Source organism: Apteryx rowi, unplaced genomic scaffold (assembly GCF_003343035.1).
Source record: "Apteryx rowi isolate R43461 unplaced genomic scaffold, aptRow1 scaffold_98, whole genome shotgun sequence".
NCBI lineage: Eukaryota > Metazoa > Chordata > Aves > Apterygiformes > Apterygidae > Apteryx > Apteryx rowi.
In genome coordinates, this window is record NW_020451293.1 from 1,733,561 (window position 1) to 1,757,025 (window position 23,465).

Consider the following 23,465-nt stretch of genomic DNA (forward strand, 5'->3'; position numbering starts at 1 on the left):
GGGGGGGTCTCCCCTGCGGCTGCTCCGCGCACGGCGAGGCGCCCGCGGCGAGGCCGGGGCCTGCTGCGCTGGCGGCGAGCGAGCGGCTCTGGTGCCGGGGTCCCGGCGTGGTGGCGCGGCCGGCTGCAGGCCCAGCCTTCCCGCGAGGGGTCACGCCAGCGAGGCTCACCTCTGAGCAGGCCGCAGTCCCAGCCCCCTGTGAGATTTTGGGACCCCGGTCAAAATTAGGGCCCTTTTCATCACGGCATGTATATATCTATGAAAAATAGCTCGGAACACTTGCAGTTTTAAAATGGATGGACAAGAAGCGGGTCAAATTCATGCTGGGATGCACAGCAAGGTGCTCTGGTCTCATCTCTGGTTGTAAGTGAATCAGTTAATGGTTAGGGCAGGTAATGGGATAAGGGGGATTTTGGACTGTAAATAGAGGCTAAGGTGTAGGCAGAACGTGGCCTGGCTCATGCAGGAGGCCGGTGAAGGCTGGTTTCTTGTTTTCAGTGCAGTGGTATCGAACTGTTGGGAGTAGTAACAGTGAGTTCTCATGTCTTGCTTTTTTAAAAAAAAAAATTGGCACCGCAAGAGTTTGATGTTGTTGCTAATAGGTGGTATTAATTTTGGAAATGCAACTGAAAGTGGAATCCTCTTTCTTACCCCAGCAGGGTGTTGTTGGCGTAAAAGCATCTCTAAGCACTTTCTAGGTGGGAATGCGCTCAAAAAGTCTTTTGGGACAAACAAGGTCAGGAGAGTAATGGGATGCAGGATGATTCTCCTGATTGTTTCCAATGTGTGCTTTTTTTGTGTACAAGAACGCTAAAAAGCACACACATCCATTTTTAAGTGAAAACTTCCAGCCTGATACCTGGAAGAACTGAAATGATTCTCCCTCTCTTCACTTTCAAGCTTCAGTGACATGATTTTGATATTTCTATGGTTCTGGATTACAGGTCTTCAACTTTAAAATTGGAAATAACAAGCTTTTTTCGGCTACTTACTATTTCTGTAACTTGGAAAAACATTTTGGTTTGTACCTCTTGTAGTCCTTGAATAGCCCAGATGCTTGTCCTTTCTTTAGGCTTACAAAACTTTACTGAGTGCAGAAAGTTCTTCCGCAGCAAATTATTTGCTCTGTTCTTTGAGCAGTCTTGTGTATGCTTATGTGTTTGATTTCCTCGTGGTCCATAAATAGTTGAGTCCATAAAAAGTTTGGCAGCCTTGGCAAAATCTGTTTGGAGAGAAGTTGTGAATATCAGAGTGCTTGTCTCAAAGTAAAATAGCATCTCTCTGAAACTTCAGCTTGCCTGATCCATCATCAGTTTCCCTTCTCTCCCCCAGAATTTGTAAGACAACATGCAAAATGTTGGTTGAATGAGTGGAGGTCAATGAGAAGGTGCTCGAGAACGGTGTGTTGGCGTTCCTCACTCAGCCCCTTGGCAGAAGTCTTGAATTCTTTCTTAAGAAAGACAGCTTCTTAGTCTAGCTCAGTTATACGATTCTGAGGTTCAGTGCCATTATTTTGTCATATTATGATGTGAATTTCAGTAAGAGATCGAAAAGAGTGGAGTCTGCTGGGGCAGAGCTTGGGATGTGCAGTTTGGAAAACAGAACTGGGAACTTCCTCCAAGTCGCGGTAACAGTCGCTGGGCTGCTCCGTGGTGCTCTGGGCAGGACGGAGGGCACTGTCATAAGGAAGTTCTTGCACGTAATCGCAAGGGAGCATCCGGAGCCCTGGCAGGCTGCCACTTTCTCGCACTCCACTCTCTTCTGTGCACTGGGAAGGACTGTGGGACCTCCAGTCATCGAGAAACTAAGGCCACAAAAGGCCTTCTGCTCCTTTGAGATGCCCCTTCTGTATCTTTGCTGGAGCCAAGGCTTTGTCACAAGGAAATAGAGCCAGTTGGGAGAGGAGGAGGAAAATATACTAATTACTTTTAGTATGCATATATTAGCCCTCCTGAATGTTTGGTATAATCATAACAGCTAACTATTGTCATAAAAGAATTATAAATTAGGGCTCTGTGAGTAACTGGACCATGTTGTGGATTCTGTGCCTGTGTTATTGTGCTACTCTGAAATGGCCTTTGTTGCCATCTCCTTCAGATGCATGGTTGTGTCTTATGTATGGCAAAACTAATTAAGTAATAATTCATAGCTCTTGAGCGTGGATTTTTACTGTGCTTTCCTGGTGGCCTGGCCCTATCCCTAGGCTCTGTTGGTGTGTCTTCTGCAAGCAGCCTAGTTCGTACTGACCCTTCTCCAAACGCCGATCTGTGCTGTGGAATGCAAAGGCTGGTTGCTGGCTTCAGCCCATGGCTCCCCGTGCGCTGGTGTGTGTTGTTTTTTGGGAGGTTTGGGATCACCAGCAGATTGCAGTTCCACTCCCTGTTTTCCTTCTGCCGGCTCTGCACTGGGATCCAGTCAAATCACTTTTGTAGATAACACTGGAAACCCAGAGATTATTGCAAGCAGGGACATGGGTGCTAAGCTGGCAATTACCTGACTGTAGCAGAAGGGTAGATCCTGATGATGTCTCATCGCAGTGTACCTTCAGGAGATCTTGGCTTTGGTGGAAGCCAGTCTACGAAGTTTCTGTCCCTGTGCTGCAGTTTGCTGCCACCTTGTTTTGTGGGCTGTACAGTAAACTGTATCACTGAAATGACCAGGTTAAATGCAACTCTTTTTGGAGGGTTATCTATGATGCAAACCCAGAAAAACATATGTTGGCACAACTAACATATTACATATTGCCAAAGGCAGAATGGAGGGAGGAAATGGTATGAGGCTGAGCAGAGGGGACTGTTTGAGCCAGTATTCCTGCCTGTATTATTGAACCATGACCTCATACTTGGTGGATGTTGCTGCATGGTTCAGCTGGTCTACACCAGGTCTGACATCAGTCTAGTATTCCTCCCTCTCCCGTTTGGTAATTTGAATATTACATCCTATCAGTTCCCAGTTGGCAAGGAATTTTTTTTTTTTTTTTTTAAGTGGAAGCTTGTTGACTTAATGAAAACTGGAGTGGGGGAGGAAATCCCAAAGGGAAGAACACGAAACACCAGGTCTGCAGATGTCTGCAGCCTGCTAATGATCATAGATAAAAGGACTGGCTGATGACAGCCAGTGTCTCTGCCGTAACCATTTCCACTTGTCTGTCCTCTCAGTGGAAGGTACAGTTTCAGTTCTCTTAGATTCACACCTATGAAAGAAAAAAAGCATAGGGCTTATGGAGAAAACCCCTGGAGATAGGGAGATGTTTGTTGTTATAGCTCCGTTTTGCAGAAACTGCAGATGGGACTTGATCTGTGTGTGAGGAAAGTGAGTTGAGGGTGTTGGTGCCTCAGCATCCCAGAGCTGTAAGAATAGCCTGGGAGCACAGGGAAAGGCCTGGTCTTCAGCAGCAGCAGCAGTTACAGTGGGAGCGATATGCAAGCAGAGCTGGTCTTGTGGACAGCTGGGTTAGAAAAGCAGCCCACTGGGCCACAGCATCAGGAGCCTTATAATACTTGCAGGGACCAGCGTTCTTGGACTTTAGTGGCTGTTTGTACAGTTGTACGAACCTGCTTCTTTAGGAGATGGAGTTAAAAGGAATTGACTGGCAATGGTTACGTAGGTTGTCTTCATCAGCCACCAGTGCGAGTCAGGCCCTGCAATCCCCTGCCTCCCACGTGAGTGTTAGCTTGCCAGTAGTGGACCCTGGCAGGAGCGTGTACTCTGTGCTCACAGGGCTCACAGAATACTTAGTTTCTTGGCACAGGTGACTGCTGGGAGTGGTATCTAGCCTCACTCCCTGTTACAACTTCTGTCATAACCTGCTCTTTCAAACTGCCACGAGACGGAAGTGCTGACCTCTGGTAATCAAAAAAGTAGGATGCTGCATGCATTTTTTTGAGATTATCTGCTCCAGCAAGGTCTGGTGGTAAGTGACCTTAGTATCTTCTGTTCCACAATCCCTGAAATTAGTTTAATTCTGCTTTTGAATGCTTTGTAGAAGCATGCTAGCCCCAGATCTCAACCTTGGTCTGGTAACGTGGCAGCCATACTCCCAAGTTGCTTGCTTGTCTGTAGAAAGTGCCTGCATCGAAGCTGGTGCTACGTACAGCATGCTGCTGCTACAGCTCTGAATGTATTCAGTCTTTGCTGGTAAGACAGGATGTCACGTTACCTGTTTAGGCAAGATGAAGATGTCTGAACTGTTAAATATAGAGTTCAAAAACATCCTTACAGTAGTGTGGTACTGTCAACTTCTTCTGGAGGTGATGGTTATCTGTGAGCATGCTGGCCATGTTTTCTGTAAGTGCCATACCTCTGGGTCCTTATTGATGAGTGAGAATGGGAATTTCCTGAAAATGTAGGTAATGCCATCTGACGTAAGTGCAGGTGTGGTAGACGGTAGTGAAAGGAGGAGAGGCCTGGTGTTTTGGGATTCATGTGTTTCAGGCTCAGTCCTGGCTGATTCAGAAGTCTGATGTGACTTCTGATCTTATCACTAATATCTCTTAAATGTGGAGAATAGCATTTCCCTACATCACTGCTATTGGGATAAATCCACTATTGTTCTATCTGAATAGTGCTGCAGTCGTGTGGATGTAATTATCAGATGGACCAGTATGGGAGATAAATCCCATTTCTGAGATTGTCAGTTGCTAGCTACATCATTTTGCTCTATGCTTTGCTGCAACTTTTTTCCGAGGAAGACAGAAGTACTTCCCATTTAAGTCCTGGCTTTGGCAGTAGCCAGGAAATCCTCACCTTCTCCACTGGGGAGAGGAGGTGGATGAAATTTTAGATCTCTGTTGACACACGTTAGCAGCAACACTCAGCTTGAGTAGGGCAGTGGCGGAGAACAGTCACTGTAATGATTTATTGGCAAAGCATACTCTGTTATCTAGATACTCTTTGAGGGCAAAGTAAGTGTAGTAGACCAATAGTGGTGATAGTTTCCTTAAACAGCAAAGAGCTTTTGGCAGAAATAGTTTGGATTAAACATTAATTGCCAACTGTTGTTCAGTGACGGTCCTTGTCATTTATAGGTTGTGGCGTTCTCACATTTCTAGTTGTGCTCCAAATAGTGTTAGACAGCACAGTATGTTGGAAAGCTTTATGTTAATCAAAAGCAAATATCAAATTGTTTGCCCACCCGTACTGACAGTTTGATTTCAAAAGTCCTTTGAAGCTTGCAAATTGGAACAAATTTAACTGTTGCATTTCTACATATTCAAACCTGAGTGTGGTGGTGTATATTTGTGGATCTTGGATGTCTCCCACACCCCTTTTCCTAACTATCAGTGTTTTTCTTACGTGATGTATTTTTCTTGGCTGATGACTTACTGTCATGGTGTTTATTCAACAGATTTTGCTGTCTTGGTGTTCATAGTGTGAATTACCCATTTCTGGAAGCCTACCAGACGGAAGAAAAATGTGGGGAGACCATCGGCAAGCCAACAGAATGGGGTCATTTCGGTAAGCATTTGAATGTAGAGTTTGTTTCAGTAACGTTCTTAAACACAATAAGCAACAGGAACTTTCTCTTAATATATCTGCACATCTTCCTCTAGATAGATTATTCTGTTGTGGTGGTGTGGTTTTTGTTTTTTTGTAGACAGCTGCTTTTAGGGTTTCTCTTCTTTCTACACACCACCTTTTCTAGGGATGCTTAGTTTAGTTGTTACAAGCTAAGGTGTTGATATGCCTCAGCTTTCGGTCTTATGTGCTGTTAAGACCTAGAAGAAATGCCTAATACTGTGATGTTGGTTCTCTTCAACCATGATGATTGCCTTAATTGAGACTACTCTGTGAGGATAGTTAGACCATTATATCCCAATATTCTTGGCTGTGCTCCTTCAAAAGACATTTTTGAGTGTCACTGAAACTGTTTTAAAGATTTATACCCAAGCGACCTGCACATTTTCCTTAGTTTATATTTTTCTGGTTGTTAATAGACCTTATGTTTGTGATAGGACTCTGCGTATAAAAAAATTGGGGCACCAAGAGCTAGGGTTTTTTTCTGTTCTGCATAATTTCTTTCATCCTTTGCTCACACGTCCACCTCAGTTAATTGAATATCAGCAGGATACATTGACTTCCTCATGGCATACATTTATCCAAAGGATTCTGAAATAAGAATATTTCAGATTATTGTCTGACTAATGTGTTGAGAAAGCTGATGACATTTGTACTAGGAAAAACAGTAATGTCTAGAACCTGTCTCAACAGTATTGATGGAAGAGTGATCACCATTTGTGATGATATCAGTAATGCTGCTCTGCTGATGTTTAAATGGATTTTACAAGCATCGCTCTTTATTCTGTTGGGTGGGGAATTCTAACCCTGAACCAGGTTTTAATCACTGTTTTCTGTGGTGGCAAAACAGGGCCATTCAGGTCAATTAATCTGTAGACAATTCAATTAGGTGCGCAAATGTCACCTTGCATTTTGCTGGTGAGCGGTTTGTGTAGTGGAACTCAAAGAAGAACTTGACTTGCTGTAGTTGCCAAGGAAATGTTTACTGGCTAGGGTTGGTTTTAGTGTTATTTTAAAAGGTACTGATTTTTTTTGTTCTAAATTTTTTTATAAATATGTTGGAGTCACACTTAGCTGCAAAGTTAGGTAGCTCCATCTCAAAAACAATTCACTGGGTTTTGAAAAACTATCGTAAGAGGAAACCTCCTCTTGAGTTTCACTGTGCAGAGATCACGAGAACTCATACCTATAGCAGTGTAAACTCAGTGTGTGGCAGCCAGTCTGGAGGCACGAGCACAGGGTAATCTTGAACTTTGGTTACTGGCATATTCCTTTGAGGCATCCTCAAAGTCTGAAATGATAGTTCTCAGTGTTTTGAAGATTTAGACTCCAGTGCGAGGGACTATAAATGAATCTGTGCAGTATGTTAATAGAGTATGTTTGGTAACCTTTGTTTTTGTGTGCCTCATGATGATGTGATAAGTTAGCTGTTTGTGATACTGCCCAGAGAACTTAAACTCAAGTGGTTCCTTACAGGCTTGTGCTGGTGATGATAATAAACAAATACACCAGTTGGTGGAACCTTGAACAGCTGCAGAGCTGTGTGCAGTGCAGGACTATGTGGATTGCTACCATCATTAACCCATTAATATTGCAGGTATTCCCTGTTGAGTGCTTCTGGAAATTGTGCTGAAATGGGAGCACCCAAGTTTACTTTCTCACATCTGTCGTATGCTGCCTCATCTTAAACTGCCAAACATCAATATCTTCTGCGGATCTTAGACTGTTACACAGCTCTATAAAAGTTTAGAGAAGAATGTGCTGCTGTGTAGATTGCAGACTCTAAGCACGTTATGAATAATACTGTCTTTATTTCTACAGTGGGAGCCAAGAAGAAAGGTTTGCTCCCGGGTGGAACAGGGAATATCCTCCTTCCCTTGATAGTCTTGCTCAAGAAAGACACTCTGGCAACTTCTCTGGCAGAGAATCACTTCCTTTTGATATCCAGGCACTCGCAGGCCTCCTCAATCCTCAGTTTGCCAACAGAGAGGAACCTTCTTTCAGCTTTGGAGCTAGAGATGGACCACGTAGTGACTTCAGAGGTGGGGAGGGGCACCATGATTTCAGGAGCAGAGATTACCCACCTTCTGACTTTCAGAACAGAGATGATTCACAGTTGGATTTCAGAGGTAGGGAGCCACCTTCTTCTGAGTTCAGGGGCAGGGATATGTACTCTGGAGACTTCCGGGAAAGAGAAGGGCCACCTATGGACTTCAGGGGTGGGGACATTCCTTCAGTGGACTATAGGAACAGGGAGGCATTCCGTATGAACTACAGGGATAGGGAAGCACATAATATGGATTACAGGGGCAGAGATGAACCTCCATCAGACTTCAGGGGAAGAGGGTCTTTTGATCTGGACTTCAGAGGTCGAGATGGTTCTCATTCAGACTTTAGGGCAAGAGATGTGTCTGAGTTAGACTACAGGGGCAGAGAGCACTCTTATTCAGACTTCAGAAATAGGGACGTACCTGATTTGGACTTTAGGGGTGTGGGTTCATCTGATTTGGACTTCAGAAACAGAAATGCACCATCATCAGACTTCAGAAATAGGAACAGATCCCGGTCCGATCAGGATTTTAGGAGCAGAGATGTGGCTCCTCCTATGGACTTTTCAGATAGGGAAATGCCTCCTGTGGATCAAAACATTGCAGATTTTAGGCGCAACCAATCTACTCTACCTTTAGCAGAAAGAGAGGGCTCTGGTTTAAGCACCAGCAAGAGAGAGGACCCTGCGCTTGGTCTAGATAGAACTCCCTTTGGTAGCCAAAAAGGAGAATTTCAACATTCAGAGACACCAGCCAGAGAAGAGGAATCCCTTGGACTGGGTCTTGAAGACGACGCTTCACACAATTTCCAAAATAGCCGAGGGCCTCGTTCTACTCTTCAGGACCAAGAGGAGCAACCTCAGACCTTTGCTAACAAGCAGCAGCAGCTTTCTGGGGGGGAGCAGCAAAGATCCGATTCTGATCTTGGGTTAAAGGGTGAAGGTGGCCTGGATTTCCTTGGAAGGCAAGATACGGACTACCGAAACATTGAGTATCGCGATGTGGATCACCGGCTGCCAGGGCATCAGATGTTTGATTATGAACATGGCAAGTCCTTCTCAGAAGGAAAACCCAGCAAAGATTCTAGGCTCTGTAAGAGCCTTCAGGTAGGTGGCTTTGTCAGTCAGTGTTTCTGTTAAACACATGTTGGAAAAAGAATGGAAGGAGCTGAGAAGGAGTCTTCTATCCATATTTCATCTCTTGAGTTCTATCCTAATTCACCATCCTTCTCTGAGGTCATCTTCATGCTCCAGGTCGTTTTAGTGTGACCTCCATCTCAGAAATACTGTCTTCTCGAGAATGCAATTTAGCAGTTGAGAATTGCTAAACACATAGAACCACATTTGGTTTAGAAAGTYCCCAATTTTAAAATGGCTGGACAAAGGGAGGGTGTTACAGAGGAAGTATTATACAGAAGAACTTACTCTGTTCTTTTTTCCTGGGCATCTGTTATCTGTTTAGGCACTACTGGAGACAAGAGACTGAGTTAGATGGACCCACATAGAACAGTATCGCTGTTCTCATGCGTGCTTTATTTTCCTGTATTGTTTAACTTCAAAAACTGAAGCTGGTAACTGCTGAATTAATAACTCTGTTGAATTTGAATCTCCCAGTTCTGGAGAGCGGAGAGGCCATTTAATTGTCTTACTCTAAAATCTTGGGAGATCTCTGTGATCCAGGACAAGGGCTGCCTCTTGGCAGTCATGGGTTATTCTGAGTTGTGTAGCTTGTAGACAGATATTCTGAGAGCCTTCTAGGCTCTCTGAATCTTAAACAATGCTGTGTTAAAGATTTGAGCCATTCTGCTTATGGCCCCTTGCCTTTGAATTATGCCCTGTTTTATTTGTTACGGTTTGACTATCCTCTGAGCTAGCATGTCTCATTTGTAAAAACTATCTTGATTCTGTGAACTCAAGGACCAAGATTACCGGACCTGCCCCAAATATGTGAAGCCAAGCAAACTCATTCGGCTAGGAGGAGTGCCTGAAACTGCCACAAAGGATGATGTAAGTGGGATTCTTTTTTTTGTCCAAAATTTGTTGCAAAGTTATCAAAATCTCTATCAAGTGTTTCTAAACTTACCATTTTCGAGCCTGGTGAGTGCAGTTCATGTAATCTGTCTATGGTCTGTCATTTTCCCCAAGAAAAATCCAAATTCAAAAGTGATTGCAGTGTTTTTATCTGATTATTCTGCTTTTCTGGGAGTCTGGAAGTGATGGTTTTTTCTGCTGTCACATGTGGGCTGTTGGTGAGCAAAAGCCTCAATTACCAGACTCTCTTTAACGTGCCTCACTTTCAGGGTTGCTTGAGAATATAGATAATATTGTTATTACTTTGGTAATGTATTTTGAGCCAGGAAAACATTTAGTGTCCAATTGAACTAGTTCCTCGCTAATTACTTTAAGTTGCTTAAATGGTTCTTATAAGGATGGAGATGTCATCTGCTACTACTGATTTTAATAAAAAATCTAGGCTTTCCTCTACAAGGTGAAAGAAGTTACCTTTCCAAAAGCTTCCATTTCCAATTAAGTTGTTTTCTGTGGCTGTTCCAGACATGAGAACACCTATGCGCAGCAATTTTTCCTAGGGTTGGCTGCGATGATCAGAGCTTCTGAGGCTTAATACTGAAATCTGGATACTGGAGAACTCGCGGCAGAAACTTTGTACATCAGAGGATGATGAGACTCAGAACAGTCACCCTATGTCCCATCATTTTCTTAAAGGCAATAAGACCTCTCTGACCTTAAGTAAAGATCGCGAGTGAGGTCTCTGACTAAAACCAGCATGACAACCTTCTGAATGGTTGAATTCTGGTGTAAATGGTGCTCTCTTATTTAAACAAAAACAAACAAAAATACTCCCCAAAACTCAATTAACAGTTCTCAGGTACTTCAGAAACTTTGTCAGGAAAACGTTTTAGTTTGTAAAAGAGTTAAGCCAGAAACAGAAGTCTTAGAGGAAGAATAATGAATGTTAGCAAGTACCTTGCTTTCCAAGGTTTTATTTTGGAGACTGAAGAGGATTTTGGTTTCCCTGTAGATTCTCAATGCTTTCCGTGGGCCTGATGGGACACCTGTGAAGGACTTGCGACTGAAAGATTACAGTTCAGGTGAGAATGTTTTTCCAGTGCTTCCGGTTTCAGGTTTACAAAAGGGCTTTTTTCTCACTGGTTACTCACTTAGCCAATCTGGTTAAACCCCTTGATGCCATAATTACAGGTATTTTCAAATGAGAAAGACCACTGAGTTATGTAGTTCATCCTCTTGTCTTCAAAACTGGTGGCTGTGGTCACTGGTACTTCAGAGGAAAAGCACCTGTCTTGGTACCTCTAGCTAGACCTGGGAACAGCAGGGAAAACAGCAAGGCTGTTCTGATAGCCATCGAGAATAAAACTAATATTGACATGGGGCAGTGGGTTAATTCCCAATAGACTTTTTTTTTTTTTATCAGATCTTTTTGGATTGTTTTCCATCTTTCTGCAATGATCTTGCTGTGGAACAAATCCTTGACAAATAGTGTTCTCATGACACTTGATATAGCCCAATGTTTCGCCTTCAGTAATATGAAACTGTTACCCCTCTTAATACCTAAGACAGGTTAAAAATAATAAAAATAAGTTTTACAAGTAAGTATCCAAATACCCGCTCAGGATGCTCTTTTTCCTTTCAAAGAATGAAGGTTTGCTCTACTTCTGATCACTATGTAGGAGTCTGAAGAGAGGAATATTTTACAAGGCTGCTTTGTGTGAGAGTGGTATTGTAACAAAGGTGTGCAGTCGTAGGATATGAGGGGTGAGTCTTGGGGATCGGTTTGGATCATGCTAGTAGGGAATGCCTGGAAACAGGAAGGGACCATCTGAAGTTACCTCTCCTGCTCTGCTTGTACTGAATAGCTCCTGCTCCAAAGTGGATTTTTGTCACTTTCCAAAACTAGGGGAAAATCTCCGTTTTGTTTTCTTTTTTTTAAACCTAGGATAGCTGAGGCTTCTACCTTGTCAGTGTTTTTTCTTCTTGCCCAATAATGGTTTGTAGGTGGAGCAGCTGGAATTCCTGGTGTCAAATCATCATATGCAGGCTTCTGATGTGTTTAGTAGCTTAGGAGAGAAACTGAGGCAATTGGGTATTTCTCAAGTATATTTTTGTTTCTGGAAGCTGTCAAAGGAGATTTCACAACCTTCTCATGAACCTTTGAACTAAAGCACCCTGTGTTGTTACATAATCTGGTTTGGCCCAACAAACAAGACTTAAAGGGCACAATCAGTCTTGCTTGCTTTCTTCCCTCTTTTCTAAGTGTAGTACAGCGTAGCTGTTGTCATCCATACAAAACTGAGTTCAACCCAACAATTGCAACATATTTGTTTTTTGCCCATGCTGATGTGAATTGTCTGTCTTTTTTTTTCTGAAATATGTCACTTTTCAGTAATAAATCAACTTGAACTTGGAATCTGTTCACAAATCTCCTCTTCTTGTATACGTTAATAGGATTTATTGCCCTTTTTAGAGAATTGTTGGCTACTCCTTCCCCTTCCCCATTTCAAAGGCTACTCAGAATGGGACGTGGTGTCTGAAGTTGCATGTGGAAGCCATAGTGTCCGCTGATGGCCATGCGTAATATGAGAGTCCAAGTTTTCTGTTGTCAGTGTAAAAGCTGTATTCTGTTTCCATCCATCTCCTCAGCAGCAGAGTCTAAAAAAAAGAAAAAGTTTGTTTCTGGCTTTTGTGGGGAGGGAAAGAATGAACTTAAAATTAGCTCATGTTTTATGAGCTATTTAAAGCTGTTGTTTAACCCTGTCTGGGCAACATGAATGGTTTAAGTAGCATAGCATTATTCTAGGTTACATGGACACTCTGAAGATTTCATTTTTAATTACATCCTGAGGCTGCTAATGCAGCTGCAAGTTTAAACACCTTTGGGGAGTTTCTGATCCTTGTTATGCAAGATGGATGCATCTAGGACAACAAAAGCTTCCTGAAGTGTGAAAAGTTCTTTTTGAAATTGGGTCACTAGAAGCTGCAGTAAATTTAATCCAGCTTTTCATGTTAGGCCAACCTAAAGAGAAGTGTATGAAACTGAATTCATATTAACTTCTGAAAAGTTAAGCCTGTTTAAAACCAGAGGCCAGCCATGGGTGAACACTGCTATTACAGTGGGGTGTGCATGTAGATAGGCATATGAATTAAAAGCAAACTTTATTCTGGATTGCTAATGTCTCTGATACATGGGGGCCCACTAGCTGCATTACTGTGTCAGTTCAACGATGCAATGATAGCCTGACTCAAGAGTGCGTGCTAAGTCTGAGTGGGTTGTATATTTTTGAGTGCTATCCAGAAATGTTAAAAATAACATTAATCATGATTATGCATATACTTCATGTTGAGTGTTTTAGAGAGAAGAATGACTGCAGCTGTTGGAGAATGAAAACAGCCAAAACAACATACAATTAACTTGAAATAAGTGAGATTCAGATCAGTTTCACTCTAAGATAACACTTATCATAAAGCTTATCTCAGCAGCTTCAACATGATGATTCCATTGTATGATCTTTCTCAAGACTCTTTGTTTTGGGAAAAATATATAGTTGACTTTGGGAAAAAGCGGTTCAACTTTTATATGAAGGCCTTCCTTTCTGCATGCTGTTTATGCACTGAGGGAGGCATATTTGCACTGAAGGTTGTGCTGAGCATGGATCACTCTTCTTAGTATACATGGTGTGGTTTTGGTTTGCATACAAGCTGTTTGTTCTTTAGATTATTTGGTCTCTGAGGCATGCAGACTAAAACACTGTCTGGATTTTAAAAAAGGAAGTAAAGGGAGAGACCTGGAGAACTGGCATAGTAATTCTATTTAAATCAGAAAGGCAGATATTTGCAGACAATCACAAAATATAAAATACCCAAATGAAACTTCATGATATTATCCTACACAACATTTCCATCTGTCTGTGAGTTCTCAGTTAGACTTTTGAATTGATGCCTGTACATTCAGACTAAAGGTACCAAATAAATTTGTGGGGGGAAGAGGCTTTCTTCCAACATAATACGTAGGTGTTGGCAGAAGTAATTGTATTAGATTATTAGCTTATCTTTCATCTTGCCTTTTCAAGTGTATTTGGTCATGTCTGTTCAATTAATCATTATAAAGAATAAGTCCTGTGGTGATACATGCCATTTTTTCTCAAGGACTATCAACTGCTAAAGTCTGTAATACCTTCTGGTGCCTCTTGATGCCTCACGCATAGACAGCAGCAGATGCACTGCTGCTTTGACTTGTCTGCAGCTCTGAGAAGTGTTTGTCATTAACTGCTTGTGAGCCCCCCCCATTTGAAATTACTCGATCTCTGGTCAGTGGAGTCAAGGCTTTCACATGGCTTTCTAGTGTGGGCCTCCTGCTGTGGAGTTGTTAGTTCAGTGTGTCATAGCACCAGGCTACATGTGGCACCTCGTCTGCCGTTCTCATGTTACTGTCTATGCACTTGTGTTGGTGCTGACTCCACCACAAACTTGAAACTGATATCTTCTGACCTTCAAGGAATCTCACATGAACATGCCTCCTGGTTTTGATCTTGATCATATTTTAAGCTTGTCTCCTGCTTCCCGTCAAGCTTTATTTCTACTTTCCTAACTAATGTTGAACATAAGCAAAGACTTATAAATCATCTTGTGTGTTTGATGTGCACAGAACACTTTGGATGACTGTGTATGTACCCTGGAGAAGAGTGTGATGAGCTATCTTTATTTTAAAGGGCAGCTTATTATGAGTTGTCCTTCTTTAAGAGATGCTGCAATGGTGACCAAGTGATAAAATAAAGTATGAAGTGTGCTCTGAGCCTTCTGTTCAAATTGTTCTTCTGGATGCAGACTACAATAGGACAGGCTTGGAACAGTGTATTTTCCAGCCAGGATTCATGTTAGGGTTAGTACCAGCCATTGGGAAAAGCCGTTTAGAGGATCTGAGCCTGAGAAAAAATTGCTGGTAGCCCCATGAGATTGTTCCAGCTTACTCTACAAGCACATCTTGGGGAGCAAGAGGAATTTTTGCTGAGCCAGGACAGCCTGGCAGAGAACGGACATGCTGGCTGAGATGGAAAGCAGCACACCCAGAGAGGAGCTCTGTGAAACGGACCTGGAGGGACCAGGTGAGCTGGGGTGGAATCAGAGGGAGCAGTGAGATCTACCCCTGTAAATACCTTCCAAACTAGTGCAGTGGTTCAGAAATTGGGAGATTTGGGTTTGTTACTGTAATTCCTCTCCTGACTCTTCTGAAACTTTTGAATCTTGGGTAGGGATGTGGGAAAGAACTGAGTAGTGTGGAGTTCAGGGAGGAGAGAAGTGAGAGAATTTGAAGGCTGGAGTTGTCCCCCAGAGCTGCCAGGACATACCTGTGATGCCAATGCCCACGTAATGCTGGGCCCTGGGGAGCAAAGCATCCACGGAAGTGGGATGGCTGGAGCAGGGAGGAGCTCACTGAACAGAAGCTCTCCTGCTTGAAGGCAGAGGGATATCCAAATAGATCCAGGTGACTGATGTTAAAGGACAGACATCCTCCTGTATATGCAGGAAATGCAATGTAACCTAAAAATGTGCCTAACTTCCTTAGTGGCTGCTTGTTAATGGCAGCTGCCTCTTTAGTATTGAAAACCTTTCATTTTAGCAAGTGCTGTTGGCACCAAAGGTTCTTTATTGCTTGCTTGGCCACCTTCTTGCACTAGCATTTACTTTTTGTTTGATTTCTGTTGCCCTCCAGACCTGGTCCTTCTGTGGTGCCTGGGACTGCCTCCTCTTGTCCCTCTGTTAAACTTAATGAAGTTTTTTCTAGGACTTGATCCAGGAAGTTTATTTTGCTTGTTTTTTGTTAAGCTCTGCCACGCCGGTACCCTGTTAAATATTAACAAGCTCCTTAGATAAACGTATAGAAGGAGCTTTCCCCCCACCATCACCCCCAGTGCAGTCTGTCCTGTATATTAGAACAGTGGATTGCTAGTTTGGGGAATGTTTCAGTAGTTCTCTGACATTCATTACAGGGTTTAATTTTGCTAAAATTTATGATTTAAGGCCTAGAAGTTTACACTTTGGGAAAATTGATAGAAATTTTGCTTTGAGTGGCACACCCCTCCATACCAGGGATAAGCTCTCCATTTTCCTTGGCTGGGATGCATTCTAGTCTTCTCTTTCTTGAAGCAGAGCTCCTGTTGTATGTGAGTGGATGGCTATGCTTTTTTCTGGCCCACATTTAACAGTCTTAGCTCCCTCAAAGTAGCTGTACGTGTACGTGGGGTTTGGGCTAGTGATACTCTGGGAGGCTGGAAGTGCTGGTGATGTGCATACCTCCTTGTGCGCTTGTCCCCAGCTTGAGGGTGCTGCCGTGCTGAAACTTCCAGCTTTAGGTAGGGCTGTAGAGCTGAACTGCTGCCCTGTTTGGGGAGGGGATGTTTCCAGAGGTGTGGAGCAGAACCATACTAAACCAAGACCTTTTGTTTGCTTTCAGGAGAGATGCAGTACCCTTGGGCAGATCTTTCTGAAGGGTGAATTTGTGGCCAGCTAGTGGCTGCCTCACAAAGAGGTCTTGATACCAACCCTAAGGAGCTTGATTAGGAATAGATCCCACAAGGACTTATGTCCTGTGGTTTGGTACAAAGAACATGCTGTGGGATGATGTGGGATGTCTCTAATGCGTTCTGTGATATAGAGGTGCATCTCACCTACTGTGCTAATTATACAGAAAGCAACTTGCCTCACGAAGCAAGGCTTGTGCCTAAAGCACCACAGGAAGAACAACCTTCTAATACTGCATTCTGTGTTTGGTAYAGCGAAGGTTTTGCAGCCTGCTCTACTGCCTCAGCCATGGACATGGGCACACAGATCTCAGGCACCTGAGGAAAGCTCAGGCAATCATCCGGGAGCTCACCAGATGCTGTAGCATGTGTGGAGTTTCCGTGTTGAGGCATGACCGGATCACCCACTCAGCAGAGTTCTTCAGCCTGGAGGGGCTTACCTTTCAGGAGCTGGGGAAATATCTTCAGTGCTGATTTGCAAGGAGTGAATCTTGTTTGTAGCCAAATAGATTGTCCAGGACTAAAAAAAGCACTCTAGCTGGAATTAGTCCATGGTCATTGATACCAGTCCTTGCCAGTTTTCCCCAGTGTATAGGCAGTAGGCTTTTGGCTAGTCTTTCTTGATTTTAGGGCTGTGGTGCATTGCCTCTTGCAAGCAAAAGACATTACTGCACATCTTTCCTCACCTGTGATGTGGTGGCTTAGGAAATGGAAAGTAAGAGTCTTTTTAAGTTAGTGTTTGCTATACTGATCAGCCTTGGTTCAGGGTTATAAGGCCTGTTCATTAGAAAAGGCAACAGACATTCATCCATAAAACATGCTCACAATCTTTTTAACATGCAAAGTCCTTCTCTCCATGACTGTTTTTACAAACCGTGCTCACCCTTTTTGCATCTCGAGCACAAAACTTGAAGGCTTTTCACAGTTTACCGACATTACTGGATTAACTGCTTTTCTGAGTCATTTGTACTAAATAACAGATCATGTATTCATTCTGGAGATCATATGCACATTAGCAGCATTTCAAAACCAGGTTCCTGTCTGCAACTTCATCCCATGTATGCAGCTTCCAGTCCTCTTATAGAGTTTTTCAATGGCCCCAGCCTTCCTTGAATCCCAGATGTTCTGTACAAATATATGTAATACTTTGTCTTTAATAAAGCAACTGTGCGTACAGTCTTAGTGTTGTGGTTTTTCCCCCCTCTTCCTCCCTGTTGTGCTAGTTTACAAACTACAGCCCTTCAGGGCCAGGAAGGGTTGTCACCTCCTGAGCCCTGACTGCTCTGACCTTTGTAGTTCCTGTGGTTTGAGGGTTGTGCATGTGGAGTGTCCGCTTTTGAGGGTGTCTCAAGCGGATCCTTTCTGTGCTGTCTTTCTGGATGGAGGAAGCAGGATGGATTGGAGCATTCTAACTTACAGAATATAAGCTGCTTTTCTTATTTTTTGGTTTCAGTGCTGTTCTCTTGTGTAGCATTACCATGCATGAGTGTGAAAGAGTGTACGTTTTCCTACAGAGGGACAATATGAAATGACAGGCCTTCTTGCCAGCAGCCAAGCATGCCTTGTATAGGCTCAGCCTTTGAAAGAAATTGGCGGTATGGTTTGCTGCAGATTGTGCTGTTTAGTATTCAACAGCAAGCTTTTCTAATCCAGCTCTGTTCAGTTTTAGTAGCTCTAAAGACCAAGTTATTTGTGCAGCAAGGAGTTCTGTCAAAGAAATTTATGGAAACTCAGAATCCACCAGCTGGTATTAAGAGAGCTCTCAGTTTTGGCTTCTGAGCTTGTGTTAGTGTAGGTTGATTGCCGCTGTTTCCTGTGGTGCTGCAGGAGTGCCCTCCAAGTTTTTCAGCTGTGGGGACAGCTTTATTTTCTCTACTCGCTGTGGAAGGCATGATGCTGTTGCCCATCCTTGCCGCATGGGCAGGACCTGCTGCATATGTGCAGATACAGACACTACTGTGTGTGTTCAGGAGCTCCTGGCTTCTTGGAAGCATATTGTGCATGCCCCTAATGGTGCAGAGATTCAGAGAAATCTGTGCATTTTCCAGTGTTTTCGCCAGGAAAAAGAGCCATTAAAGCAATTTCTGCAGTCATCTCCTGGCCAGCTCTAATGTGCACGCAACCTGGGAATACAGAGTGTGGTGTGTAGGATGGAGAACAGCAGCAACCTTTCTCAGCTGTGGCTTTCCCTGTCAGGTCACAGAGAAGTGCTTGTTGCACTTTAGAAAAGCTGCAGATACTTTCTACCCTTTCAAGAACAAGTAGAGCGAGAGGAATGCACATGTCACTTCACCAGGGGAGGACAGTGAATGGATTCTTCCTTCTAGCAGAGAATGGCATTTCTGAAGGAAGGGGCAGTATTTTAGCAGTGAGGCCAGCCAGTGGTAAAACAAACCAGTAAGTAAAGCAGTGCTTCCTTCTTTCGATATCCTCAGGCTTAGTCTGGATCGTTCTGCACTTTAGGCAACCAATTTTTTAGGCAAAACATAGGAATGAGACATGTTTCAGGGTATCTTTGGGCCTCTTAAGTCTGTTCTGTCAGTGTCTGTTTCGTTCATTGGGTTTTAAGTGGCTCTTCAGAGGATGGGTTACCTTCAAGACCATGACTAGTTATCAGGGAAGGAGGCTTCTGGAGGAGTATCCCTGTTGACTCTTTCCAACTCAGAGGGAGATCAAGGGCTGCAGCGAGACCAGTCTGTCATTCTGCACTCTGCCATGGCCCATTTCCATCCATTGCTTTAGCCCGTGCAGGTGCCGGTCTGCTCTAAGTGGCTCTTTAGGAAACCATTGCATGGGAACTGTCCCATGTAGCTTGAACATAAGTTTCTCATTGTGGGAAAGGTTTCACATGCTGCAAATCAGGCAGCAAAGGGAGAGTTCTGCCCTATTGAAAAAAAAAGGCAGGTTCATGATCAGGTGGGGTAAGGGATTGGCTAGAAGTTTTTCTTGTCTGTGTTCATCACTCAGTACTGAGAAGCAGATCCCATATCCCATACAGGTCTGGGACCTACTCTGATGCTTTGTGTGAGGTTCTGATGTTGTACATAGATTACTGAATATGTGGTTGACCTGTCCAGTTATAATATGTTTTCTTCCTCCTGTAATGAGATATTCATCATTTACTATCAATAACTTCACAGGCTTCCTGGGCGTCCTGAGACAGGTGACCTAATTCTGCATCTTTCCTTGGAGGAAATGAAAGATCGTGTACATGGGGTCATGAGCGTATTGTAAAAATCTCCCCTAAATGAGGTAGCTCTTCCTGTCAACCAAGCAGTAATAGACCCTGAAAGGACAGTGTGCGGAATCCTGTCTCCGCTGCTCCAGCTGTGCAAAGGTCAACGTGTGCGATTGCAGATCCTTTCCAGAAATGTGGAATTCCCTCATATTCACTCCGTACTTGATGCTGTAGTTGCTTATGAAGCAATAGAACTTTCCTCTCCAAAGTGGATGAAATTCTATAGAGGAATTGCCTGGCTGTGTTCTGCTCTGCCATGCTGTCTCTGGAGAGAACAAGCACCAACGATGTTCTTGCTTCAGCAGGTTAGCCTTAGCTCTGCTTTAATCCGCTATCCTTCTGAGTCCTAGAAGTGTCAGAAAGCACAAATGCTTTTCTTCTGTAGCAATTCTGTCTCATCTTACATGAGAAAGCAAGTAGACTGTTGTCGGGATGGTTGAGAGACTCTTCTTTTCCCCTCAGGCTGTTGGCCCCATCCGGCAGATGTCGGCTTGCATCACGGCAGAGCAGGGATCTGCAGCACACTCACAGCTGGCCCAGCTGTTCAGTTTAGCATAGTGTTTAATCTCTTTAGGTGATCTGTTACGCAAAGTTACTTTAACAGGAGGCCATCTTCTTACTTTACAAGCCATAGAAAAGAGAATCTCTTTGTATTGCAGCCCAAGGAAGAAGGGTTTTGTAGCAGTCATTTTTGAGAAGGCAGGTGACATTTCGTGTTGGACTTGAGGCAGATAATGTCTTATGCTTGCAGGGAAAGGTGGTAATGTGACTTACTGCATGCTCATTCCTAGAATCAAGGAGCTGGATCACCTCTCCTGAATTGGATGCCTTTGTCATGTTCCCATCGTACCTTGTTTATAAACTTATCTTTGGTTTGGCATAGGTTAAGGCCACTGCTGTTATGTGATCTTTTCATTTGGCATCTAAAAGCTCCAGAGTTTGGGGGGTTTTTTTGAGGCCTTCATGCTGCTTACAGCCCATATCAGAAAAACACCATAGTTTTCCTTTAACTAGATCTTTGACATAACAAGTTATCATGAGGTAACACATTATCACGTGTCAGTTGTTCCACAGAAACTGTATGTGTATAGAAACAAATCTTTCTTTAAATCCCAAGTCCATTGTTGATCCTTTTACCCGAAGCCAAAGAACAGTAATGTGAACTCAGACTTCCAAGATTTTTAGCCAAACCATGGGATGCTAACAAAGACCTAACATTGGTTGTCAAAATTTACTTCACTAAAATGCATCAGTTTCAGAGGCAAAACATTCCTTATTGTGATGTTTGCAGAGCAGCTTCCTGGATCTCTATATGTGTCCTTACTACTAAGCATCAAATGATCATGGCTATTTTTGGTGCAGAAAACAACAGGGCAGGCTTTGGGATCACCCATAAAGGATTATGTATATGTAGAAGCACTTAAAGGAATACATAAAGTTCTCTGGATTTTGTGTGCATTACTCTCCTTGAGTGTTCTCCTTTCAGCCCTTGTGTAGAGTCTGTGCAACTGTAGACTTACAGAGCTGTGAGGAAGCAGTCAAATGAGGAAATGCCCTTTTATGCAGCTGGCCTAAAACATGGGGGGAGATGGGAACATGTATGTTTTATGGCTATGCTAGGACAAAAAAACTGGATGAGTTCAAGTGTTTGAGGACTGTTGGTACCCTCTTTGGAAAGTTTATTTGGACAGTGTAACTAATATTTGAGCATGTTCAGAGTTTGAGGAGGAGGGGAAATACTGATTTTTTTTTTTCTTTTTGATCTATGCTAAGATACTTCTACCAAAACACATAACACGTCTGACTCCATTCCACTTTTCTGTGGATCCTGAAACAGTGATATTGTACTAGTCAGTGGAAGAAAGATCGAGTTAAGAAGATACCAGGTTTTATCATGTGATCTTCTCATAAAACATTACACATGAACTTAGGCCAACTTGAGTTATAAAACCAGGCTGTAATCTTCAGCAATGATTCTGCTTTGCTGGTTTAATGACTTTGGTTTTAGTATTATGACCTGAACAATACTGTGGGCGTCCAAGAGCGCAGCCCACTGATGTGACAAGGTGGAGAGCTTGCCTTGGGAAGCCGATTGTACTAGTTTCTGCCGTCATTAGGTGCCTGTCCCCCTGCCTCTGTCAAAATTCCCTGCCCTGCTTGTAGTAGCAGCAGCTGAATTGCTGCATTCTCACAGGCTCGTATGTTAAGGCAAACTGTTTGAAGGTTTCAGAAATAAAAATATCCAAGCTCAGCAGCTGCTATTACGAAGAACTGCTCCAGCCCTAAAAAGGATGCAGGAAAGAGGCACAGCAGTTGGTGGCAGTAGCCTCTGTAGCTGTCCCCGCTTAAGAAGCGGTCTCAAGTCACTTGGTTTTATTTCAAGTGTTGTCCTCTGGGTAACGTGATTATTGTAGTCAGTGGGAAAAAGTCTGCAAACGTGGCTTTTGCAGGTGTTTTGCAGGAACCCTGGTGTTCCACAGGTTTCCATTTCAGTGGGTTTTCTAGCATGGTCTAAAACATGAAAGAGTCAGCAAGAATGACTTGATTCTGAGCTCTCCAGAAGGATGCTGCTGTGGAGCTTGGGGCAGCGGAGCGGAGGAGGGGCTCTGTACCCTCAAAGGCTAATGTTAGCTTTCAGTTTTCAAATACTGATGTGCTTGTCAGGTCTATGTAAAGGGCTGGGTTTGGGGGTGGGGGGAGGAAAAGGGTTGGTTTCAATGCCTGCATATCTTCATAAGGCATTTGGGGTGCTGGACTCCAGGCTGCTCTCTTCTTGCATCACTGTCCTGGTCCCAACTGCTCAGGGACAGCTTGCAGTGAATTGCAGAACATTGTGTTCCTCTGTATTCTGACCACAAGAGCTGAACAGCTGGCCTGAAGCTGCCTTTTGACAGGATATGGGCCACAGTTTCCGTTTCGGTTCTCACTGTCTGTGTTCCTGCAGCTATGCTTACGGGGTGGACCGAGTTGCAGGGGGCTGAGGTGAGAGAGTGCACAAGGAGAAGTATGCTGATCTCTTCCCATTAACTGTCTCCATTTAATGCTTGCAATGATCCTGCAGCATACGTTCCTCCAAGGGTCTCATCTTTTAAATTGATCACTAGCACGTGTGTCTGACATACGAGATGCAGCGCTGCACTCTCAGGTGTGTCTTGCTGGATTAAATCCACATCTAAAACTCTCATTCCCTTCACCAGGAGTTGGGTGTAAACTGCCTCTCAAGGTGGAGTGAGTAGTGTAAAAACTACTGCAATCTTGCTCCGTCACGAGAGCCCGTACTTCGTATGCACATATAAATAAGACAGCGTTCTGATCCTGCCTTGCTGATCACAGCACCTTTGTGAAATCTCTCTGTGAGGAGTCTTACAGGCTGACAAATATCGCTCATGCAGCCTTTTTCTAAGCCGGAGGCACAGGAGCGATTCTCGAGCTCTGTATTTGATTGCAATTTTAAAATGTACCAGGTGAGCCTACATACTGTGCAGTAAAGTAGTAGCGGTGTCTGCCCAGAATGCAAAGCAGTCTCCCAGCAAGGGGCAGCACTGCTCCTGTAGAGCAGCTCTCGGCTGCAGAGGAAAGGACTGCTTCATTTTCAAAGGTGATTTAGTGTGGCTGGAAGCCCAGAGCAGAATGGATGCTGTGGGAATGGCCAGGTTAATTTGTGTTTGTCTTTTCTGCCATCTGAAACTATACCGCTAGTTCCAGGTGTCCACTTCATGTGAAAATGTCGTATGGTTTTAGTTACAGTTCATCATGGATGGCATGCTGCTGGCCTGCATCTTTCACTGAGCTGAAAACCCCACAGATCAATAAATTCTTCTCTAATATAATTATACTGACAAAAATAATGTATGGAAGGGGGAAATAAATTCTTCTGTGATATAAAGGAGGAACTAGATTTAAACTGGAGTATAGTTAGGAGAGCAAATGTGCAAAATCAGGTTTGTGCTGTTAGAACAGCATGCAAAGAGCTCCCAGAATAAAAACATCCAGTAGGGTTCGACAGTGAAATAGTTTTGTATGGATTTGTCTCTGAAGTGGCCAGATACAAAAGATGGTGAAGAAATAGAGCGGGAAAAATTGGTGAATGCAGCAAATGCACTTTGAAATA

The 23,465-nt window shown here is 43.5% G+C and overlaps 1 protein-coding gene across 2 annotated transcripts in view; it reads left to right on the forward strand.

The window, feature by feature from the left end:
* Positions 1 to 5,347: 5,347 nt before the first annotated feature.
* The window catches only part of RBM6 (RNA binding motif protein 6), a 57,195-nt gene continuing 39,077 nt past the window's right edge, over positions 5,348 to 23,465 (forward strand). Inside the window, exons 1-4 of one of the 2 annotated variants that reach the window (XM_026054987.1) lie at positions 5,348 to 5,457; positions 7,339 to 8,671; positions 9,482 to 9,571; positions 10,605 to 10,674. In XM_026054987.1, the coding sequence (XP_025910772.1) occupies positions 5,414 to 5,457; positions 7,339 to 8,671; positions 9,482 to 9,571; positions 10,605 to 10,674 (1,537 nt within the window). In that variant the 5' untranslated portion in view covers positions 5,348 to 5,413. Of the gene's footprint in view, positions 5,458 to 7,114; positions 8,672 to 9,481; positions 9,572 to 10,604; positions 10,675 to 23,465 lie in introns of both variants that reach the window. The other variant, XM_026054988.1, reaches the window with a different exon arrangement.